The sequence below is a fragment of the Mirounga leonina genome, unplaced genomic scaffold, assembly GCF_011800145.1.
Source record: "Mirounga leonina isolate KUSES-001 unplaced genomic scaffold, KU_Mleo_1.0 Mir_376, whole genome shotgun sequence".
Taxonomy (NCBI): Eukaryota; Metazoa; Chordata; class Mammalia; order Carnivora; family Phocidae; genus Mirounga; species Mirounga leonina.
In genome coordinates this window covers 9,219,110-9,237,414 of record NW_023270718.1, presented here as the reverse complement: position 1 = coordinate 9,237,414, position 18,305 = coordinate 9,219,110, and the positions used below count along the sequence as shown (strand labels likewise).

Genomic DNA, 18,305 nt, shown 5'->3' with positions numbered 1-18,305 from the left:
CGGCCGCACCTACAACCACGTGTCCAGCCTCATCCGGGGGGGGGGGGGGAGGGGGGGCGCGCCGGCCGCGGGCGCGGGCAGGCCCAGCGGCGGGAGCGGCGGCCCCGGCTGAGGCGGGCCCCCGGCGGCGGGCGGCGCGTCCTTGTGGCAGCGGCGGTGGCGGATGAGGCTGGACACGTGGTTGTAGGTGCGGCCGCAGACGCCGCACTCGTACGGCCGCTCCCCCGAGTGCACCAGCATGTGCTGCACCAGGTGCGAGGACTGCTTGAAGGACTTCTGGCACACGCCGCAGGGGAAGCGCCGCTCCATCAGGTACTTCAGCCTGCGGAAGTAGCCCTTGTCGTCCTTGCTGGGGTCGCAGGCCGCCCCCGCGGCAGGCCCGGGCGGGGTCTGGGAGGGGGCGGGAAGCGGCCCCGGGGCCCCAGTGGGGGACGCCAGCGCCGGCGTCACCCCCGGCCCGGAGGCGGGCCCTCCGCGTTTCAGGTTCCCAAAAAGGTGCTGGTGTCCGGAGAGGTCGACGATGCCCCACTGCGGGGCGGGGAAGGCAGCATCAAACAGGGGGGGCGGGGGGGGGCCGAAGGCGGGCGGCAGGGGCGGGTCGGGCTTCTTGGCCTGGGAGGAAGAGGAGGAAGAGGACGACGACGAGGACGACGACGAGGACGACGACGAGGACGGCGCCTCCGCCTTGGGCTTGAAGGTGGACTGGGGCGGGTAGTCGTACTGGGGCGGAGGAGGCTGGGGTGGGGGCTGGGGCGGCGGCCCGGGGGCGCAGGGCAGCGCGGCCACGGCCTTGGCGTGCTCCCCATAGAGTTCCATGGGCTCAAAGCGCTGGTGGTTGAGGAACTCCAGAAAGTCGAAGGGGTAGCTCTGGAAGTGAACCCCGTCCTCGCCCCCTATGCCGCTGCCCCCACCACCCCCGGCCGCACTGCCTGCTGCGTTTGCCTCCATCTCGGGCGGGGTGGGCGACGGGAGACCCTGCGGAGAAGAGGATGGGGCTGAGCAAACAGGACCAGGCGCCGGCTCGGGAGCTGTGCGCGTTGGAGGACGTGTCCAAGTGCCGGGGACACACTCCATCTTCCAGCCTTGCTCCTCTCCTGTCCTGTCCCTCCACCCATAGGGCAGACTTCTTCTCTGCCCCCGGCCACCTTCTTTGCTCCTCCTCTCCCATCCCTTCCATTTTCCCCGTTGTTTCTGGGGTCTTCACACATCCTCTCTACCCATCCCCCAGACCCCTTCCCCAGTGCTGCCTGCAGACCCTCGGTTCCCCACCCCCAATCTCATTCTCCCAGCATCCTGGCCTCTGGTCCCACAGTCTCCTGGCAAACTCTTGGGCATCAGCACGGCGCCCTACCCTCCTCTCCAAAACATACACACATGAGCCCTGTTCTCAATCCCTTCAGGTTTTGCCTCTGTAAAATGATAATAAAAGAGGGTGGACTCTAGAGCCAGAATGCCAGATACTCTGAGCCCCACCACATTTTAGCTGTGTGACCCCAGGCAAGTGCCCGAACCTCTCTGTGCTTGGCTTTCCTCATCTACAAATAAGAGGTGACAAAGCACATCCCTACTTCGCAAGGCTGATGTGAGGATCCAATAAGCACATCACGTAAGGCCTTCGGGTGAATGCTTCGGGCACTTCCCAGGCACTGGTAAAGTGGAAGGTATTCTATGGATACCACTCTCGCTGGTAGCGATAAAAAGTCAGGACAAACCAAGACAATGGAAATGAAATCAGTGTTGGGGGGAGGTGTTCTTTTACTACAAGGTGGGAAACAGAATGTGTTTGCCTGGAAGAAACAAGTTACGGCAGAAGGACAGGCACTGAGAGGGAAGGCAGCCTGACACAGTAGAAAATATGTGTGCACCCTGCACCCGGGCAGACCTGGGTTCAAGTCCCATCTCCTTCCCGATTCACACTTTCTCCATTTCTAAAAGGGGGCGGCCCCTAGGCTGCAGGGGACTCAAGGGAGCTCACCTAGGACGTAAGGAAATACTTACTGGCAGAGCTTTCAGTCCCCAGAACCATCTGTACCTACAGGTCATCACACAGCTGGGAGGAGCCCGACCAGCGAGCAGCTGCCCAGGGAGTGCAGTTCCTGTCCTCAGCCCTGCCATGGCAGTCATCCTCTGGGCACCCTCCTTTATAGTACTTTTCATTCCAGATGGCAGCTGTCCATGTCTGGACCCCCTACTCCCACCTGAAGCTCAGCTCCTACAATTAATTTTTGAACCTGAGCCACCCAGGGGGCTGTGGAAATGCCCCCACCAAGTCGGTGCAGAGCCAGTAGAGAGAAGAGCCCCCGAGGTGTGGCATGCTTCTTGGCCATAATCCCTGGCCCCTGGGGGTCTGGCTCTATGCCCAGCCCACGGAAGGGGTCAGTGGTGACTACCAAGGCCAGGGCCCATCAGCCCCCATCCATCCAGCTGGCTCTCTCCCTCCCCCACAGGTGAAAGGTGTCCCCTCCACTCCCCTCGCCAAGAGGCCGATATTTTTAGTCTCTAGCTCTGGGTGTCCTTGGATGAGATTCAACATCCTATGCCCTTCACACCCCCTCTAGTTCATCTGATCTCCAGAAGGAACAAAGGCATGGCTGGAGTGGTAGTGGAAGCCTGTAGGTGACACCTAAATCTGGGAGACCAGGCTAGAGTGGGCCGGGTGGGCAGAAAGAAGCACATGGTAGAATTGAGGGGGTTGGGAGGCGAGTGTCTTAGGGAAGAAGCCATCGCCCTGGCTCACCTCTGTCAGAGTACATATTAATAACAACAATTTGCCTGGGCATTTCCTACAGGCCTGATGTGTTCCAAGCCCATTACATATGTTAACTCAATCCCCACAAATCTATGAGACTATGACATAGGAACTACTATTATCCCCATTTGACAAAACAAAAGCACAGAGAAGTCAAGTGACTCGGTCACAGAGCAAGCCTGCGGCTCAGCCCACCCCCTCCCCGCACAGGGTTGTTTTACCAGGTTGCTCTCTAAGGTGGACAAAGGTGGGGTGGAACTGTGGGGGCAGGAGCCTTATTTGGGGGTGTTCTCTAGGTTATGGGGGGTCATGCCAGGGGCTGGGTGGGAGGGGAAGGGGGTCACCATCTCGAACGGATGCAGCAGTGATGTGGAGAGAATGTTCTCCGACGTCAAGCCTCCGTCCTGTGCCTGCTTCGGGTCTCTGCTCAGATGTCATGCCCACCCTGTCCTCCCTAACCCCTCGTCTTGCTGCATTTTTCACCACTGTCACTGCCATGACTTGCTGCATGTATTTCCTTCACCATGTGTTTACCTAAGAGGATGGGGATTTGGCCTGTCTTGTTTGCCGCTGTGGCCCCCCCCCAGCACCGAGCACAGCACCCAGTACAGTGTGGTTGCTTGGTTAAGGATTTGCTGATACGTGGGAATTAAACACACTCTTAAATCACCAGTGGGTCCATGAAGAAATCTCAAGGAACCCCAGATGAATAAAAGTGAAATCACAACCTACCAAAACTTAGTGAAGATGCAGCTAAAGTAGGGCTCAGAGGTAAACTGATAGCCTACACTGATAAATATTTGTTGAATGAGCAAAGGGATGAGACTGAGCTATCCAGAACTCCCTGAGGGAGGGAGGGGGACATTTAGCAGAGATGGAATTGACATGGGGGAGGGGGTCCCCAGAAAAGGGAATTTAAAGGGCAGTGATGTTATAAGGAGCAACTGACCCAAGGGCGAGTAGGAGAACGCTGAAGAGCTGCTGCCCTGAGGAGCAGGGCGTAGTCCTGGGGGGCAGAACTGATCAGGCTCACAGCCTTTCCACGAGGAAACAGGAGGCCTTTCCTCTTTCCAAGCCTTAAATTAGTGTCTTTCTAAGGAGAGACATATCATGGGAGGGTTTCGTGTGGAGAGTGGCATGATGGGGGGAGGCCCTCCCCAGGGCAGGAGTCATAATCCTAACAGCCATGTTTATTGTTCAATCGGTCTGAGCTGTGGCATCACCCCGATGCCTCACAGTGGTCCTGCACTGCTATTGGTCCCGCTTCATAACTGGGGAAACTAAGGGGGGGGGTCATTTCCCCAAGGTCACGTAACCAGTAAAGGGGAAAGCAGGTATTGGATTCCAGGTCTCTCCGATACCAGGACTGGTGGGCCATTCTGTTGTACCAGAGTTGACTTGTGATGAAAGTCTAGTCTGTTAATAACAGTAACAGTGACACAGAGTAACACGTAACGTGAAGTGCTTTCTTCAGGCCAAGTGCTCTTCTAAACCCTTTACGTGTGTTGACTCAACAAGTCTTCCTGTTAACTCAAGAGGATGGTTACCGTTATTAACTTTGTTTTACAGAGGAAGAGACTGAGGGCTAGAGAGATCAACTAATCTCCTGAGGTCACAACAGTAACAGGCTGTAGTGGAGCAAGGAATTGAAGGAGGGCAGTGGGGCTCCACAGTGCGTTACTCACGACGGCATGCTGTCCTTCAATATTCGCTCTCCAAAATAAGGAAGGCCCCACTCCGCCTTATACTAGAAATATACTTCACCCCGCTTCCGTGCCACCTGGCCCTAGAGCTAGCCACCAGCATTTACTGAACACTAATAAGCACAGTTACTAGGTGCCTTATGTGGCTTGTCTCAATCAAACTTCATAACAGGTTCATAAGATAAGCACTGCTATTATTCTCATTTAATAGACAGGATGACTAAGGCCAAACCATGTCCCTCCTCTGCTCAAACCCTGCAGTGACACCCATCTCACTTAAAGTCAAAGTCTTCATGATGACCTGCACAGCCTCCACGGCCACCAGGCTGCTCCTCCAATGTGCCAACATTCCTGCCCCAGGGCCCTTGCATGGGCTGTTGCTTCTGCCTGGAATGCTCTGATTGTTATCTATACACTTCTCTCTCCCCCTCACCTCCTTCATGTCTCTACTCAAATGCTCTCTCCTCGGTGAGGCTCTCTATGACCACTGTAACCTGTCATCCAGACCAACGTTCCTGCTCTTCCCAGCCTGCTTCATTTCTGTGCTTCCCTGTCAGCATCACCTAATAAACCACATATTCTGCTTGTCTTGTTGCCGGCCTCCCCCTCAAGAAGGTAGGTTCCATACAGGCAAGGGTTTTTATCTGTTTTGTTCACTGTTCTATCCCAGAACCTAGAACAGTGCCTATCTCTGAAAATATATGTGAAATAAGTGAATGAATGGGGCTAGGAAAAGAGAGAGTGGTCTGTTCAGAGATGTGAACACTGGAAGAATGCAGGACTCACCCTCTTAACCACTTCACTCTTGGGGGGAGCTAGTAAGAGCAGCCCCCGCTTGGCCACAGTTGTCCAGGAGGGACAAGGTTCGCACACAGCTGTAACTTTTTGGTGTGTGGTGTTCTGGATGGCAATGGGAATCTTTTGAAGGAGGCCTTCTTGCCTTCTCCCTTGTAACTATACCCTGATCCTGCTGTATTTTCTTCACACAGGGTATTTTGTTTTTTAATTGTCCCATGAACTAGCATAGGCACTCCACGAGGGCAGGGGGTTTTGTCTATTCTGTTCTCTACCGCATCCCTAGCGTGCAACAGGTCCTCATCAAACACTTGTTGAACAAATGAATGAATGAACAAATGAAGAACGTTTTGGGCTTGGTAGAGCTGACAAAGGCCAGATATTTGATCATAACACCCTCACCCCCGAGGCCCTGTGAGATCAAATTCTCTGTCCCCTTTTTCTTCTCTTCAATTTCTCTGCCCCAACCTCACTGGCCTCCCCTGGTGCTCTTCCACTCACCATGATCATGGCCACCTCAGGGCCTTTGCACTTGCTATTCTCTCTGCCTGAAACAGTCCACCCATATCTTTACATGGCTAAGTTACCTCTGCTAATTCAGGATTCATCTCTGAAGCAGCCCATCAGGCTCTGGGAGAACCCAGAAAGCAGCATTTCTCCTAGTCCCTTGTTTTTGAACTCTCTCCTCAACTAGACTGTAAAACCCACAAAATGAAAGACTGGGTGTATCTCTCTCCTTCACCTGCGTATGCCCTGTACTTAGAACACTAAATGAATGAATGCATGCATGCATGCATGCATGCCTAGGGAAGAGAAGAGGTCAGGCCATAGTGAGGCTGGGGGTCTCCTCTGGGGTGTCCAGGAAGATGAAATGGAGCTGGGTGAGAGGTGGCAGGCGGAGAGGGCTTAGGGCCAGGGCAAGAGGTGCAGCCTGAGGGACAGCCTCACGGTGGGGCACTGTTCTGCGGAAGGACTGAAGACGGGGGCTGCTCCCGGTGGGGGAGGGGAGGGAGGCGGGGCACAGTATTTCATTGGAGCCTGGAGCTAAACAGGCAGCGATTTCTACCTGAAGGGGGAGAGGATGTGGGTGTGAGAGCAGAACTCTAGAGGGAGCTGTTCTATAGGGGGGTCGAGGGGCGGTGCAAAGGGGTATTCCCGAGAACCACGGCGGGTGGGGGGGTGCAGAAGGACAAAAAGGCATTCTGGGCTGCGGACCAGCACAGAAGTATTTTTACACCGGGAGGAGGCGGGCGGGGCGTGTAGGTCGTCTGGGGGCTGCTGTGTGTGCACAGAGATAAGAGCGGCAGTCCCGCAGCACAGCACTAAGGCGACACTCTGGAGGCAGCCTATAGGCAGCACTAATGGAGGGCTCACGGGCAGCTGCCCTCCATGAGGGCGGCAATGCTGGTGGCATCTCGGGGGCTGTCCTGGAGGAAGCAATGACGGGGGATTATGCACAAGCGACCCCCCGAGAAAGCATTAGTGGGGGGCCCTGGCAGCAGTTTCACGGATCGCCACTAACGAGGGCGCTTTGGCAGCCGTCCTGCACGGGGGCGTTAATGGGGCAGATGTCCGGAGAGGTCTCATGAGCGAGCAGTGACTGGGGACCCCCGGCGAGGGCCCGGCGGGAGAGACACTGACGGGGACGTTGTGGGGACCAGAGCGGGCCAGGGCGGGACCCCCCGCCCCCGTTGCCCCCGGGCCCCCGGGCCACGCGCCCCGTCACTCACCGGCGCAGGGGTCTCCGCCGGGAGGAGGCCGAGGAGGCGGAGGAGGCGCCGCCGCTCCGGGGAGACCCGAGGGCCCGACCGGAAGTGCCGCCCCCTCCCCCTCCCCGGCAGCCCCGCGCCGCCCGCCTGCCCGCCCGCCCGGAAACGGAAGTCGCGCCCGTCTCCGAGGCGCCGGCGTGGAGGAGCGGAAAGAGGGGGCGGTGGCGCCGACCGGGAAGAGGAACTGCGCCTGCGCACTGGCTCGGAGGCGCGGACGGGGAAGCCTAGGCCGCTTCCGGTAGCCGAGCCGAGCAACGTGCGCCTGCGCCCTGAGCGCCCGCCTCCTAGGGCACCGCCCACACTCTCCGGACATCCGGTTAGAACACGCCCCTCGCGTAAATCTTGCATTTAAGCCCCGGCCCCGCTCGGAATCACGCCCATTTTCCGGCTTAATTGCCTAAGCCCCGCCCATTGTCTCAAAAAAAATCCATCCTCCTCGCCCCAGCACCCACGATGTTTCTCCTGTTCTTCCCGACCTCCGAGTCCCCAAGGACTCCACCTCTCCCTCCTCAGCCCCGCCCACAGCCGCAGCTCTTTCTTCTCCACCGGGACTCTCAGAGGTCTCTAGGCTGCAGCAAGCCCCCTGCTCTCGGGGGTTTCCTTTCCTTACTCCCTTCTTAGGTACCCCCTTCGCTCCCTTTGGCCTGAATAACAGTCATGCCCACCTCTTAGCTCCCGCCTATCCTAACACCTTGCTCTCCTGCAGTTCACCCTTGAAACCTCTCCTCTCAGATGAACCCTACTCATTCCTTCTAAACCGCTCCCACCTTCTGCCTGCCAACCCAACCAATCCAAGCCCCACCCTTGTTCTCAGCCCCTTCCCCTAAGCCCCGCCTATAATCCTCACATACGGCCTCACCCCTCAGCCCCGACCCCGCCCCCTGCTGCCTTGGCCACGCCCCCTCCTGGCCACACCTCTTACCTACCTAAGCCTTACCGAAGTTCTGGGTTCTGCTCACCACCCTCAACTCAGTATTTCCTCACAGTGTCAGGACAAAGAGATGGGGCAAAGTAGTGGGTGCAGAATTTCCAAGAATCTGGCTGGAACGGGGGATGGGGACCTAAAGTCACGTTTGCACAGAGGGTCAATGTTTTACTCAGAGCGGATATTTACAGGGAGTCCTTTGAGGTCTGCTCGGGATGAGAGGAGGGGCAAAGCCTTCCTCCAAGCCAGCCTTCAGCGCCAAGCGTTATAACAAGGCACATGACATGGGGTTCTCCCAAATTCCATGCACGCCCATCAGGGTGGCATAGGGACGGGAGAACATTTGAAGGAAGGGCCAGCCCTGGTACCGTCACTGAATACACACAGAAGCCAGGAGGCAGAGATTTATTTCCAAGGCCCCTGCCCCCAGGGGCCTGTCAGTCCGGGGGAGGGTGGCAGAAGGCAGCAGGACCCAGGAATTTAGGCCCTCACCCTCGACCCCCTCCCACAACGGGAAGACCACCAGGTATAAGGGTGTCCCCGCTTTCCTGCCCAGGCTCAGCACCAGCTGAATTCCCAGCTCTACGCCTGACCCGGGGAGCGCTGGCCCAGGGCGTGGGTCAAGCCCGCTCTTTCCCCTCCGGCTCCTCCACCTCCTCCTGGGCCCCCGCCGTAGCCGGAATGCCCTCGTCGTCCCACGGTGGTTCAGGCCCTGGGTCCGGGGAACACAGGGGTACCCCCATGGCCTCGGGGTGCTTGCGTTTGGCATGGCGCCGGAGCGTGTTGGCCTCCGTGAAGCGCAGCCGGCAGACAGGGCACTGGTAAGGGCGCTCCCCGGAGTGGACACGGTGGTGGTGGGCCAGCTCGCCCGCCTCGCGGAAGCGGCGAGGGCACAGTGGGCAGCGGAAGGGCCGAAGGCCGGCATGGATGTTGCAGTGCCGCCGCAGGTGGCTGGACCGCTTGAACGTCTTGCCGCAATCCTTGCACTCATGCGGCTTCAGCTCTGAGTGCGAGATGCTGTGGCGTTCCAGGTCGGAGAGGTAGGGGAAGGCCCGCAGGCACACCGGGCAGAAGTGCGGGGCCTTCTTAGGGCCAGAGCCCTCAGGCAAACCTGCCGCTGACCCCTCAGAGACCGTATATGGCACACCCTGATCATCGATCAGCAGGAGGTCGCTGCCACCGCCGCTGCCCACAGGGGCTGTCACCCCTTGTGCCAGCGGGGGCTCCTGCCCTGACTTGGGGGGGCGGCCCCGCTTGCGAGGGAGGGTGGCCTTGAGCGTCCGATTCGAGGAGGTGGCCCCCCCGGGACGCCGGCCTCGGCGGCCCCGGGGTACAGGAGGAGATAAGGCCAGAGGTTTCTCTTCCTCCCCGGGCAAAGGCGAAGGCAACGGGTCTGGGCTGGGGGTGTCCATTGAGCAGTGGGGGGCTTGGGTCTGGGCACTGGAGCCGGGCTAAGAGGAGAGAGGGGGCAGCCGTCAGTGCAGGGAGGGTCTGGAGCATCCCTTGTCCCCCAACACCTCGCCCATCCCTTGGTCTGAGTCTCTTCACCTGGGCATGGCGGACATTCACCTGGACAGTTATAGCCACACTGGTGGGTAAGATAGCAAGGCAACTCTGTACCAATTGGTAAACAGACACTGCCCTGAGCCACACAGGTGTCCCCTAAGCCTCCCTAGCCCCTCTCCTAGAAGTTCAGGGTCAACTTGAACCAAAATGAAGAAAAATCTTCATGGGAGGATAGGATAGAGTCCAGCTAAGGGTCTGGGCCAGTATTTTGATCCTCAAAATAAAGAGCCCATCAAACCTGAGCCATGGAGGCCCAGAAATGTTTTGTGCCGCTTCTGATTGGCAGAGTGGGAGGAGTGGGAGTTCAGGACTAGAAGAAGAAAGGGACCGGTCCCAGGTGATGTTTGGCTCCGAGTCATGGATGAAGAGATGTGCCAGAACTGTTAAGAGTCTGGGCTCCCAAGTCAGAGTTCTGGGTTCAGTTCCGGGGCCTGTCGCTCACTCTCTGTGTGGTCTGGAGCAAAGTGCTCACTTCTCTGAGCCTCAGTTAAGCCTTTTGCAAAATAGGATGAATAGTCCCACCTATTCACTCAGACATGTCATGAGGATAATACACATAAAGTGCTCAGTGCACAGAAATGCCTAGGAGATAGCAGCCCATGTTATCCTGGTGAGTGGCTAAGCTTCACACCAACCCTCTGAATAATGGTACATCACCCCCACTTTGCAACTGGGGAAACGGAGGCACGGGAAAGCCAAGTCAGTTGCCCAAGCCCTCTCTGCCAGTAAGTCGCCGGACCAAGACTCGAACCAGATCTCAAGGACACCAAGGGTCCAGGGAGTGAGAAGACATGGACCCAAGGAGACAAGGGGACATCATGGAGCCCCTTACACCTGGGTTAGACTCCAGCTCTGCCGCTATTTAACAAGTGACTTTGCTTCTCTGGGCCAGTTTCCACTTCTGTAAAATGGATATAGCACTGTCGTCGGTTGGTAACTGTAAGCACTCAATAAACTACCATCATCACCACCACCACCACCAGCAGAACCACCAGCTCCATCACCAGAGCCTGGGACCACGAGACTAAAGTGTCATGAAGGGGAGAGGGACGAAAGGAGATGTTCAGTTAATAGCTGGGGCGGCAGGTGCCACTGAACCCCCCTGGAACAGGCATACAGGCTGAAGGCCAGAGAGGCGCCACCGCTTTTCCACGATCACAAGGTTCGCTCCGGTGGGAAGGCCTGGACTAGAACCCGGGTCTCTGGAACGGTGCCCTCCCCCTTGCCCCTCCGGCACCCCCGTGCAGGCGCGCGCCCGCCGGCCCAAGCGCGCGGGGCGGGCCCTGCGGGGGCGGCGGCCAATGAGCGGCGCGCGGGCCGCAGACGGTGAGGGCCGCCAGGAAGGGGGTCTGCGCGCGCGCGCCCGGGCCGACTCCGCGGGGCGCGAGGTCGGCGCGCGCGCTGCGGCGGGCGCGGGCGCAGAGGCAGGTGTGGGGCGCGCTCCAGGAGCGCGCGGCCCCGGGCCTCCCCTCCCTCCGCTCCCCTCTCCCCGCCCGGACCCCCGCCTCTCGGGTACCTCATTTGCATGTCGCCTGGGCTCGCGAGTGTGCGCGCGCGGGGGCGACGGGCCGGCGCGTGGGAAGGGGCGGGGGCCGGGGGCCCTGCCCCTCGGCGGCGCGCGCGGGCACGGCCCCGCCCCCGCCCGCCCCCCCTTCTCGGTCGGGCCCGCGCCCGCCGGGAACAAAGAGGACGCGCTGGGTCCTAAGGACCGGTCACGGACTCGCAGGGAACAGGCGCCTGCGCGCCCGTCGCCCTTACTGGCCCCGAGCGGGAAATAACCCCACCAACACATTCCCAACCACGTCGAAATGTCTTTCCTCCCACAAAGCACCCAGTAGGGTGACCCAATCAAAGACGGGTACCGCAAGGATGAGGAGCGGGAAAATGGCCGCTTGTTCCCGTAATTAACATGGCGCCTGACAGGCTTCAAAGCGCCCTGGAGGGCTGACAAGATGGACCAGGCTCTTTCCTCCCAGCGCTACCACAGTGGCCGAACTTCAAATTTTCTTTTATCCTGGTGCAACTCTACCGGAAGGAGCCTGAGGCTGCGAAACGGGGATCAAATCTGCCCTGATCTATGTTAACACCCGTCAGGGCAGGCACGGAGGGGAAAGAGGCCGCGCGGGGAGCTTGCTGCCCTTAGTCCGTACGGCGCCGGGAGTCACCCCAGGCCCCGCCCCTAGCCTGCCTTCATCAAAGATGGCGCCACCCTGGCTTCTCCAACCTCCAGGGCCAGGCGATGGGACGGGAAACAGGGAGAAGGGCGGGCGGTGAGGAGGGGGAAGCCAAGGGGGCGGGAGAAAGGAGGAGTGTGGGGGAGAAGGGAGCCGAGGCGGAAGTCGAGGGGCCCCCGGGTGGAAGTGACGCTGCCCCCGCTGCCCAAAATGTCGGCGCCCAGAGGGAGGTGTAAGTAATTAAAGAGAAAAGCCGACTGACTTTCCCGGCTTCCTGGGGCCGCCCCAGGGCCCCAGAACCCCCGCTCCGAACGAGCGAGGCGGACTCGCCCGGCTGCGGGTCCCGCCTGACCTGCTTCTGCCCCGGGCGCCCCGGGCCGCACCTTTTAGGGACAGGGGGGAGGGGCACAAAAGGCCGGTACTCGGGGCCTCGGTCCCAGAGCCGACTGGGGAGGTGGGGGGGGGCAGCCCTGCAGGCGACTGGGTGGGAAGGAGGCGGGGCTTCGCGGTGGCAGGGGCGGAGCAATCGCAGGGAGGCGCTTCCGTGTGGGCGTGGCTTAGAATGGAAATGGCCTGGATTTGAAGGATGGAAGGGACTTACCTGGGGCTGAGTGGGGAAATGGGGCTCAGGGCGAAGGTGGGCGCAGCTTGGAGTAGAAGAGGAGTAGTTGGTCTAGGAGTAGGCACGGTGAGGTGATGGGATTGAGGTGTGCACCTTGGCTAGTCTTAGTGGAAATAGTAAGTCTTCATAACGTTAAGGGCAGCTACTTAACAGGGGTAGGGAGGGGCTCCCAGGCGAAGGCTGAGAACGAGAGGTTGAGGGGAGGGTCTTGCAAAGGACCGGGCTTCCTTCCAGGCTAGGTTTCAAGGAAACACTGAGTGGTGTTTTGGAGGCAGACCTTAGCGGAGAAGAGATGGTGGGACTTAGGGAACTCAGAGGAGCCTAGCGGATAGTAGTAGTCAGAACAGCTTACCTGTTGAGCTCTTGCTATGCCCTGCCTAAGGAGGCGCGCAGTGCGCATTGCCCCAGTTTTGCGTAATCCTCACCTCCACTCCATGAGGTAGGTACTCCCCTTCTCCCCATTTTGCAGATGGACAGAGTTTCAGTTGGTTTCACTGGAGGTTCCAGGACTGGTTCTGGTCGCCCTGGAAGGTTGACTCAAGTGCACTTGGCCCCAAATCTTTGTCCTCTCATTCCCTAGGAATGTGAATCTTTATCTGAAGATGATTTTCACTCTTGAAGAAGAGTGGGAGGGCCTTTCAGAACGGTCTTGTCAGGGAATACAAGACGCTTCGGGAACAGTGTGGGGACTTTGGGAGGACTAGGTCGGACTTGATTGAGAGTGGGCGGGGTTTAGAGAGGAGTGGGGAGTCCATTGTAGAAGAAGGGGAGAGGCTTAAAAACCGTCCAGTAGGGTCGAAGTGACCTGGCACTGATTAGGCAGATCGGCAGATGAGTGGGAGAAGGGTTTGTAGGAGAGTGGGAGGGGCTTACAGAGCGGTGGGTGCGGCTTGGAGGGAAGTGGGAAGGGTTTCCAGGGAGCAGACGGTGGGTGTGTGAGTCCAGGGAGCCTGATGGAGAGGGCTCATGGGAAGCTGACTCCACCTGCCCTCCCGTGTCTCCTCCCTGCTCCAGAGAGAGCCTCCATTTGCTACTGCCCTCGCACCACGCCATCATGGATGATGCCCCGCTGCCAGTGCCCCCGGTCCCTGCCCCTGCCCCGGCCCCAGCACCTCCCGCTGCTGCTCCCCGGGTTCCGTTTCACTGCAGTGAATGCGGCAAGAGCTTCCGCTACCGCTCGGACCTTCGGCGCCACTTCGCCCGGCACACTGCACTCAAACCCCACGCGTGTCCGCGCTGTGGCAAGGGCTTCAAACACAGCTTCAACCTGGCCAACCACCTGCGTTCACACACCGGCGAGCGGCCCTACCGCTGCTCTGCCTGCCCTAAAGGGTTCCGAGACTCCACCGGCCTGCTGCACCACCAGGTGAGTTCCGCAGGCTGGACCCAGACGGGCCTCTCTGGGCTGGACACACCCTTGGAGGCACAGGGCTTCACGCTGGGCAGCAGAGAGCGCTGTGTCTTCTCATTTAGCCTTACAGTTCTCCAGGCAGGCACTACCAGTCGAAAGGACTCGTCGCTCAAAAGCTGTCTCTGCTACTCCCAGACAAAGGCCAATATCTGTAAGGCCCAGTCTTGCACGGTACACTGGCCACATTTCAAGTGCCCAAGAGCCACATGTCGCTGGTGGCTGCCACACTGGTCGGTGGCAGATAGAGAACCTTTCCATCATTGCAGAAAGTTCTGTTGGACAGTTTTTGCTCTAGAAGTTTGGACATGTACCTTGAAAAGCCACCTCCTACCCCTGGGGATTATAAAAGCTCCTCTTCACCTTTCCCCAACATCTGCTGCCGTAAAGGACATCAGTAAGGACATTGGAAAGTTTGTCAACAATAATCCTAAGTTCTAGTAATTGAGTTGTTCTTTAGTGATGATTTTATCCTATCATTACAAGAACCCTGTGAAGTGGCATGTCTTACTGTGCTTATGTACAGAGGAGAAAAGCGGAGTCCCAGAGATGATGTTTAATTGTCCATTTGTCACTGAGAGTGGAAAGCAGAGCTGGGATTTGAACCCAGTTTTGGTAGTGCTCAGAGCCCTAGTACTTGGCCACTCTCCCAGGGAGTCCCAATCTCCTAGGTGGGCTTGTTGAAATGAGTTAAGAGGTAGTCTGGAAGAATGGGAGGAAGAGTCTCCCAGCTTTAAGGAACAGCACGTGCAAAGGTCCTGAAAATGAAGGGACTGAAAGAATGCCAACATGACCCAAATTAGGGAAGTCAAGTGAGAGGGTTGAAGCTAGATGGGGCTTTGTAGAAGCTGCAGGGAGCTTGGGCCGCACCCTTCTGGGAGTCCCGAAAACTGACCTGCGCGCTAGACCCTCAGCCCTGATGCTACGCTCTCCCTCCCAGGTCGTCCACACTGGTGAGAAGCCCTACTGCTGCCTGGTCTGTGAGCTCCGCTTCTCCTCGCGCTCCAGCCTGGGCCGCCACCTCAAGCGCCAGCACCGTGGGGTGCTCCCGGCCCCGCTGCAACCCGGCCCAGGCCTGCCGGCCCTGAGCGCACCCTGCTCCGTCTGCTGCAACGTGGGGCCCTGCTCGGTGTGCGGGGGGGCGGGGGCCGGTGGCGGAGAGGGCCCGGAGGGGACCGGGCCAGGCCCAGGCAGCTGGGGGCTGGCAGAGGCGGCCGCCGCCGCCGCCGCCTCGCTGCCCCCGTTTGCGTGCGGAGCCTGCGCGCGGCGCTTTGACCACGGCCGCGAGCTGGCGGCCCACTGGGCGGCGCACACAGATGTGAAGCCCTTCAAGTGCCCGCGCTGCGAGCGCGACTTCAACGCGCCCGCGCTGCTGGAGCGGCACAAGCTGACGCACGACCTGCAGGGCCCGGGGGGCGCGCCCCCGGTGCAGGCCTGGGCCCCGGGGGCCGGCGCCGGGCCCGAGCCGGCCAGCGACGGCGGCGACGCTGCCCAGGTGGGCAACGCCCGGGCGGCCTGGGACGGCGGGCTGCTCCTGGGCCACGCTGGCGGCAGCGTGCCCGAGCTCGCGGGGCTGCTCCCCGAGGGCGGCGGGGAGGCCCCCGCCCCGGCGGCCGCGGCCGAGGCGTCGGAGGACACCCTGTACCAGTGCGACTGCGGGACCTTCTTCGCCTCCGCCGCGGCGCTGGCCGGCCACCTGGAGGCCCACTCGGGCCCCGCCACGTACGGCTGCGGCCACTGCGGGGCCCTGTACGCGGCGCTGGCGGCCCTGGAGGAGCACCGGCGGGCCAGCCACGGCGAGGGCGGCGGAGCGGAGACGGCCCCCGTGGCCCCGGAGGGGGAGCCCGCGTCCGGCGAGGCCGCGTCCGGCTCGGGCCGGGGCAAGAAGGTCTTCGGCTGCTCCGAGTGCGAGAAGCTGTTCCGCTCGCCGCGGGACCTGGAGCGCCACGTGCTGGTGCACACGGGCGAGAAGCCGTTCCCGTGCCTGGAGTGCGGCAAGTTCTTCCGCCACGAGTGCTACCTCAAGCGCCACCGGCTGCTGCATGGCACCGAGAGGCCCTTCCCCTGCCACATCTGTGGCAAGGGCTTCATCACGCTCAGCAACCTCTCGCGGCACCTGAAGCTGCACCGGGGCATGGACTGACGCCGCCGGGCTGCGCCTGCGCCCCACCGCCCCTCCCCAGGGGCTGCGCCCAGGGCCCGGGGCCAGATCCCCGGGTCCTGCCGTCAGGGGACCCCGGCTGGAGAGAGCGGGCCACCAGACACCCAACAGGCCCCTGAGCTGGGGGCAGCAAATAATAAATGGAGGGACTCCTCAGCTCCGGGGTCCAGGATCTAGGAAGAGATTCCCGAGCACCCCCAAATCAACAAGCCTCCCCAAGCTGTGGGGACCTAGCAACGAGAAATGGGTCTCCACAAGTACTTCTCATCTTGAAGACCCTAGTAATAAAAGATGGGCGTCCTTCCCCCAGAGGAAGACCGCCCCTCTCCCCAAGAGCCATCATTCCCAACGACCTTGATCTGGAGAATGTGGGGGACCATGTCCCCGAATTTCCCTGGATCCCCGCGAAGGCTACCCACCAGTCACTGGTGCCCCCCCGAAAATGGATATAGCCGGAATCTGCCTTCCCCCCCACCCCCACCCCATTTCATTCCTTATGCTGAAAGAGGACCAGGGTAGATGCCCTCTGCCCTCAAACCCCCTCCCCAATTAGGTCTCCCTCCCCTACTGCAGAATGGATCCATCCTAATGATCTTCCCCATCCCAAACACTAGAATAGGCTGGTTTGAAATCCCCCCTGCCCAGTAGAATGAACTGAATCAGATACACACCCCTGTCCACTGGAATGGGCTGGTCCAGATTGTGGCCTGTACCCACCCTCCTTAGGCGAATACAGCAGACACTCCTCCCTTCCTCTAGAGTGTGGGCCAGTCCACATCATTCCCCATCCTGTGAACTCATCTGAGTGGGAGGTGGTGGACATTGGGGTTTTCCTCCCACTCTGCTGTAGCACCTGTCTTTCCATCTCTGTTGGTTTGTCTGTCTCTGTGTTCCTCTCAACCCCAAGGGGAAGGGGGTTTGGCTAGGGGCTTCCCCCCTGTGAGCCTCGACCTTGCCCCTCATCCCACTCCCTAATGTCTCCAGGACCCCAATAAACCTCGTCCTGTCAGTCACTGCTGTCTCATTTTCTGATCCTTGGCTCCAGAGAGGTAGGGTATTTCTCCCTCCCTGATTTAGGATGAGCTCCCTAAATAGAAGCTCCCGCCTGGCAAATCTTTCCTCCCTCCTGGCAAATGTTGAGTCCCTTAGATAGTACACGACCATTAAAATAAAAAATGGTTTAAGTTTCATCTCAGTGGAACCCTGTCCCTTAAACACAAGATCCACCTCCAATGGACTGTATGTGCCCCATAGAACCAGACATGCCCTTTATACACCATCAATCCCACAAGACATGCCCCCTACAAACCAAACTGTCTCCTTAAAGAAAAGTTCTACCCCTAAGAAGGGACCCTGTATCTTAGCCTCTGCCTCCAGGTGACCAGATATATACATTAGACACTGTATCCAACGCCCAGGATAGGATTCACCCATCAGGGAAGGAGTCAACCATTCCTCTTTTCTCCTAGGCACTAGATTACATTCCTGTCCTGAGTGCTACTCTGTGCCAGGCATTGTAAGCCTCTGGGGATCCAACAGTGAAGAAAAAAAGAACGTCTCGTGGGGCTTATCTTTCAGTGTTGAGCAGTGGGGTGGACGAAAGTAAAGAAATGGAAGTAATTTCAGGTGGTTCTGAGCATGCTGAAGGAGGGGAGGAAAGGTGTTAAGAACGTGAGTGACCCTGTGACAATGCCATCTCAGTGCAGGTGTCCCGTGGACGTCTCTACAGAGGCGGCATTCGATCTGAAACCCAAAGGGTGACGAGAGACCAGCGAGCTGGGTGGGCGCGGAGGAGAGAGGGATGAAGGGAGGTTGAGGGGTCAGGTCCCACAGAGCCTGGTGGGCCAAGACAGGCGTTTGTGCTCTCCAGGTAATTGCACGCCAAGATTTTAATGTGGAGGGATGTGGCCAATCTTGCACTTCACAAAGTTCCCTCTGGCCGCTGAGTGGAGAAGGAGCTGCAGTCCAGCACGAGAGATGCGTAGGAGCCTAGACCAGAATGGTGGAGAGAAACGGGTGGATTCGAGATGAATTCTGTAGGTGGAATGTGAGTGTGTGTGTGTGTGTGTGTAATTGAAAGGGAGGAATCAGGAGGGACTGGTTGGGTGGTGGCAGTTTGTGTTAAGGCCAGAAAAGGGGAAGAACGAGTTTGGGTATGGGCTTAGAGGGATCAAGAATTCCATTTTGAACTTAAATTTAAGATGCCTGGGAGATTGGTGTGCACTAATAAGGCTGAAGATGTGTGTATCCTGTGATACGGTGATCCCACTGCTAGGCACGAACCCTAGAGAAACCCTTTCACCTGCACCAGGAGACATATTTAAAACATTCCCAGCAGCAATCTGTACAGCCTCAAACTCTGAACAACTGATACGTCATTGCTATGGTCTGAATGCGTGCGCTCCCATCGAAATCTCTATGTTGAAGTCTTAA

At 59.0% G+C, this 18,305-nt stretch overlaps 3 protein-coding genes across 4 annotated transcripts in view; 1 reads left to right on the top strand and 2 right to left on the bottom strand.

The window, feature by feature from the left end:
- Window positions 1-5,357, bottom strand: part of ZNF865 (zinc finger protein 865) — a 10,486-nt gene extending 5,129 nt beyond the window's left edge. Inside the window, exon 1 of the mRNA XM_034986469.1 lies at window positions 32-5,357. Coding sequence (XP_034842360.1) covers window positions 32-1,074 — 1,043 coding nt within the window. The 5' untranslated portion in view covers window positions 1,075-5,357. The remainder of the gene's footprint in view (window positions 1-31) is intronic.
- Window positions 5,358-8,330: 2,973 nt separating this feature from the next.
- On the bottom strand, window positions 8,331-11,113 carry ZNF524 (zinc finger protein 524). Its single transcript, XM_034986391.1, has 2 exons — window positions 11,024-11,113; window positions 8,331-9,392 (listed from the first exon to the last, which is right to left on the bottom strand). The coding sequence occupies exon 2, from the start codon at window positions 9,351-9,353 to the stop codon at window positions 8,562-8,564; it is 792 nt and encodes a 263-aa protein (XP_034842282.1). The 5' UTR covers window positions 9,354-9,392; window positions 11,024-11,113; the 3' UTR covers window positions 8,331-8,561.
- Window positions 11,114-11,847: 734 nt separating this feature from the next.
- Window positions 11,848-16,885, top strand: FIZ1 (FLT3 interacting zinc finger 1). 2 transcript variants are annotated; one of them, XM_034986271.1, is made up of 3 exons: window positions 11,848-11,913; window positions 13,318-13,669; window positions 14,652-16,885. In XM_034986271.1, exons 2-3 carry the CDS (start codon window positions 13,358-13,360, stop codon window positions 15,852-15,854), a joined length of 1,515 nt encoding a protein of 504 aa, XP_034842162.1. In that variant the 5' UTR covers window positions 11,848-11,913; window positions 13,318-13,357; the 3' UTR covers window positions 15,855-16,885. The 2 variants fall into 2 exon arrangements, with proteins under 2 accessions (XP_034842162.1, XP_034842161.1); XM_034986270.1 differs by lacking the exon at window positions 11,848-11,913 and adding an exon at window positions 12,173-12,742.
- The last annotated feature ends 1,420 nt before the right edge of the window (window positions 16,886-18,305 follow it).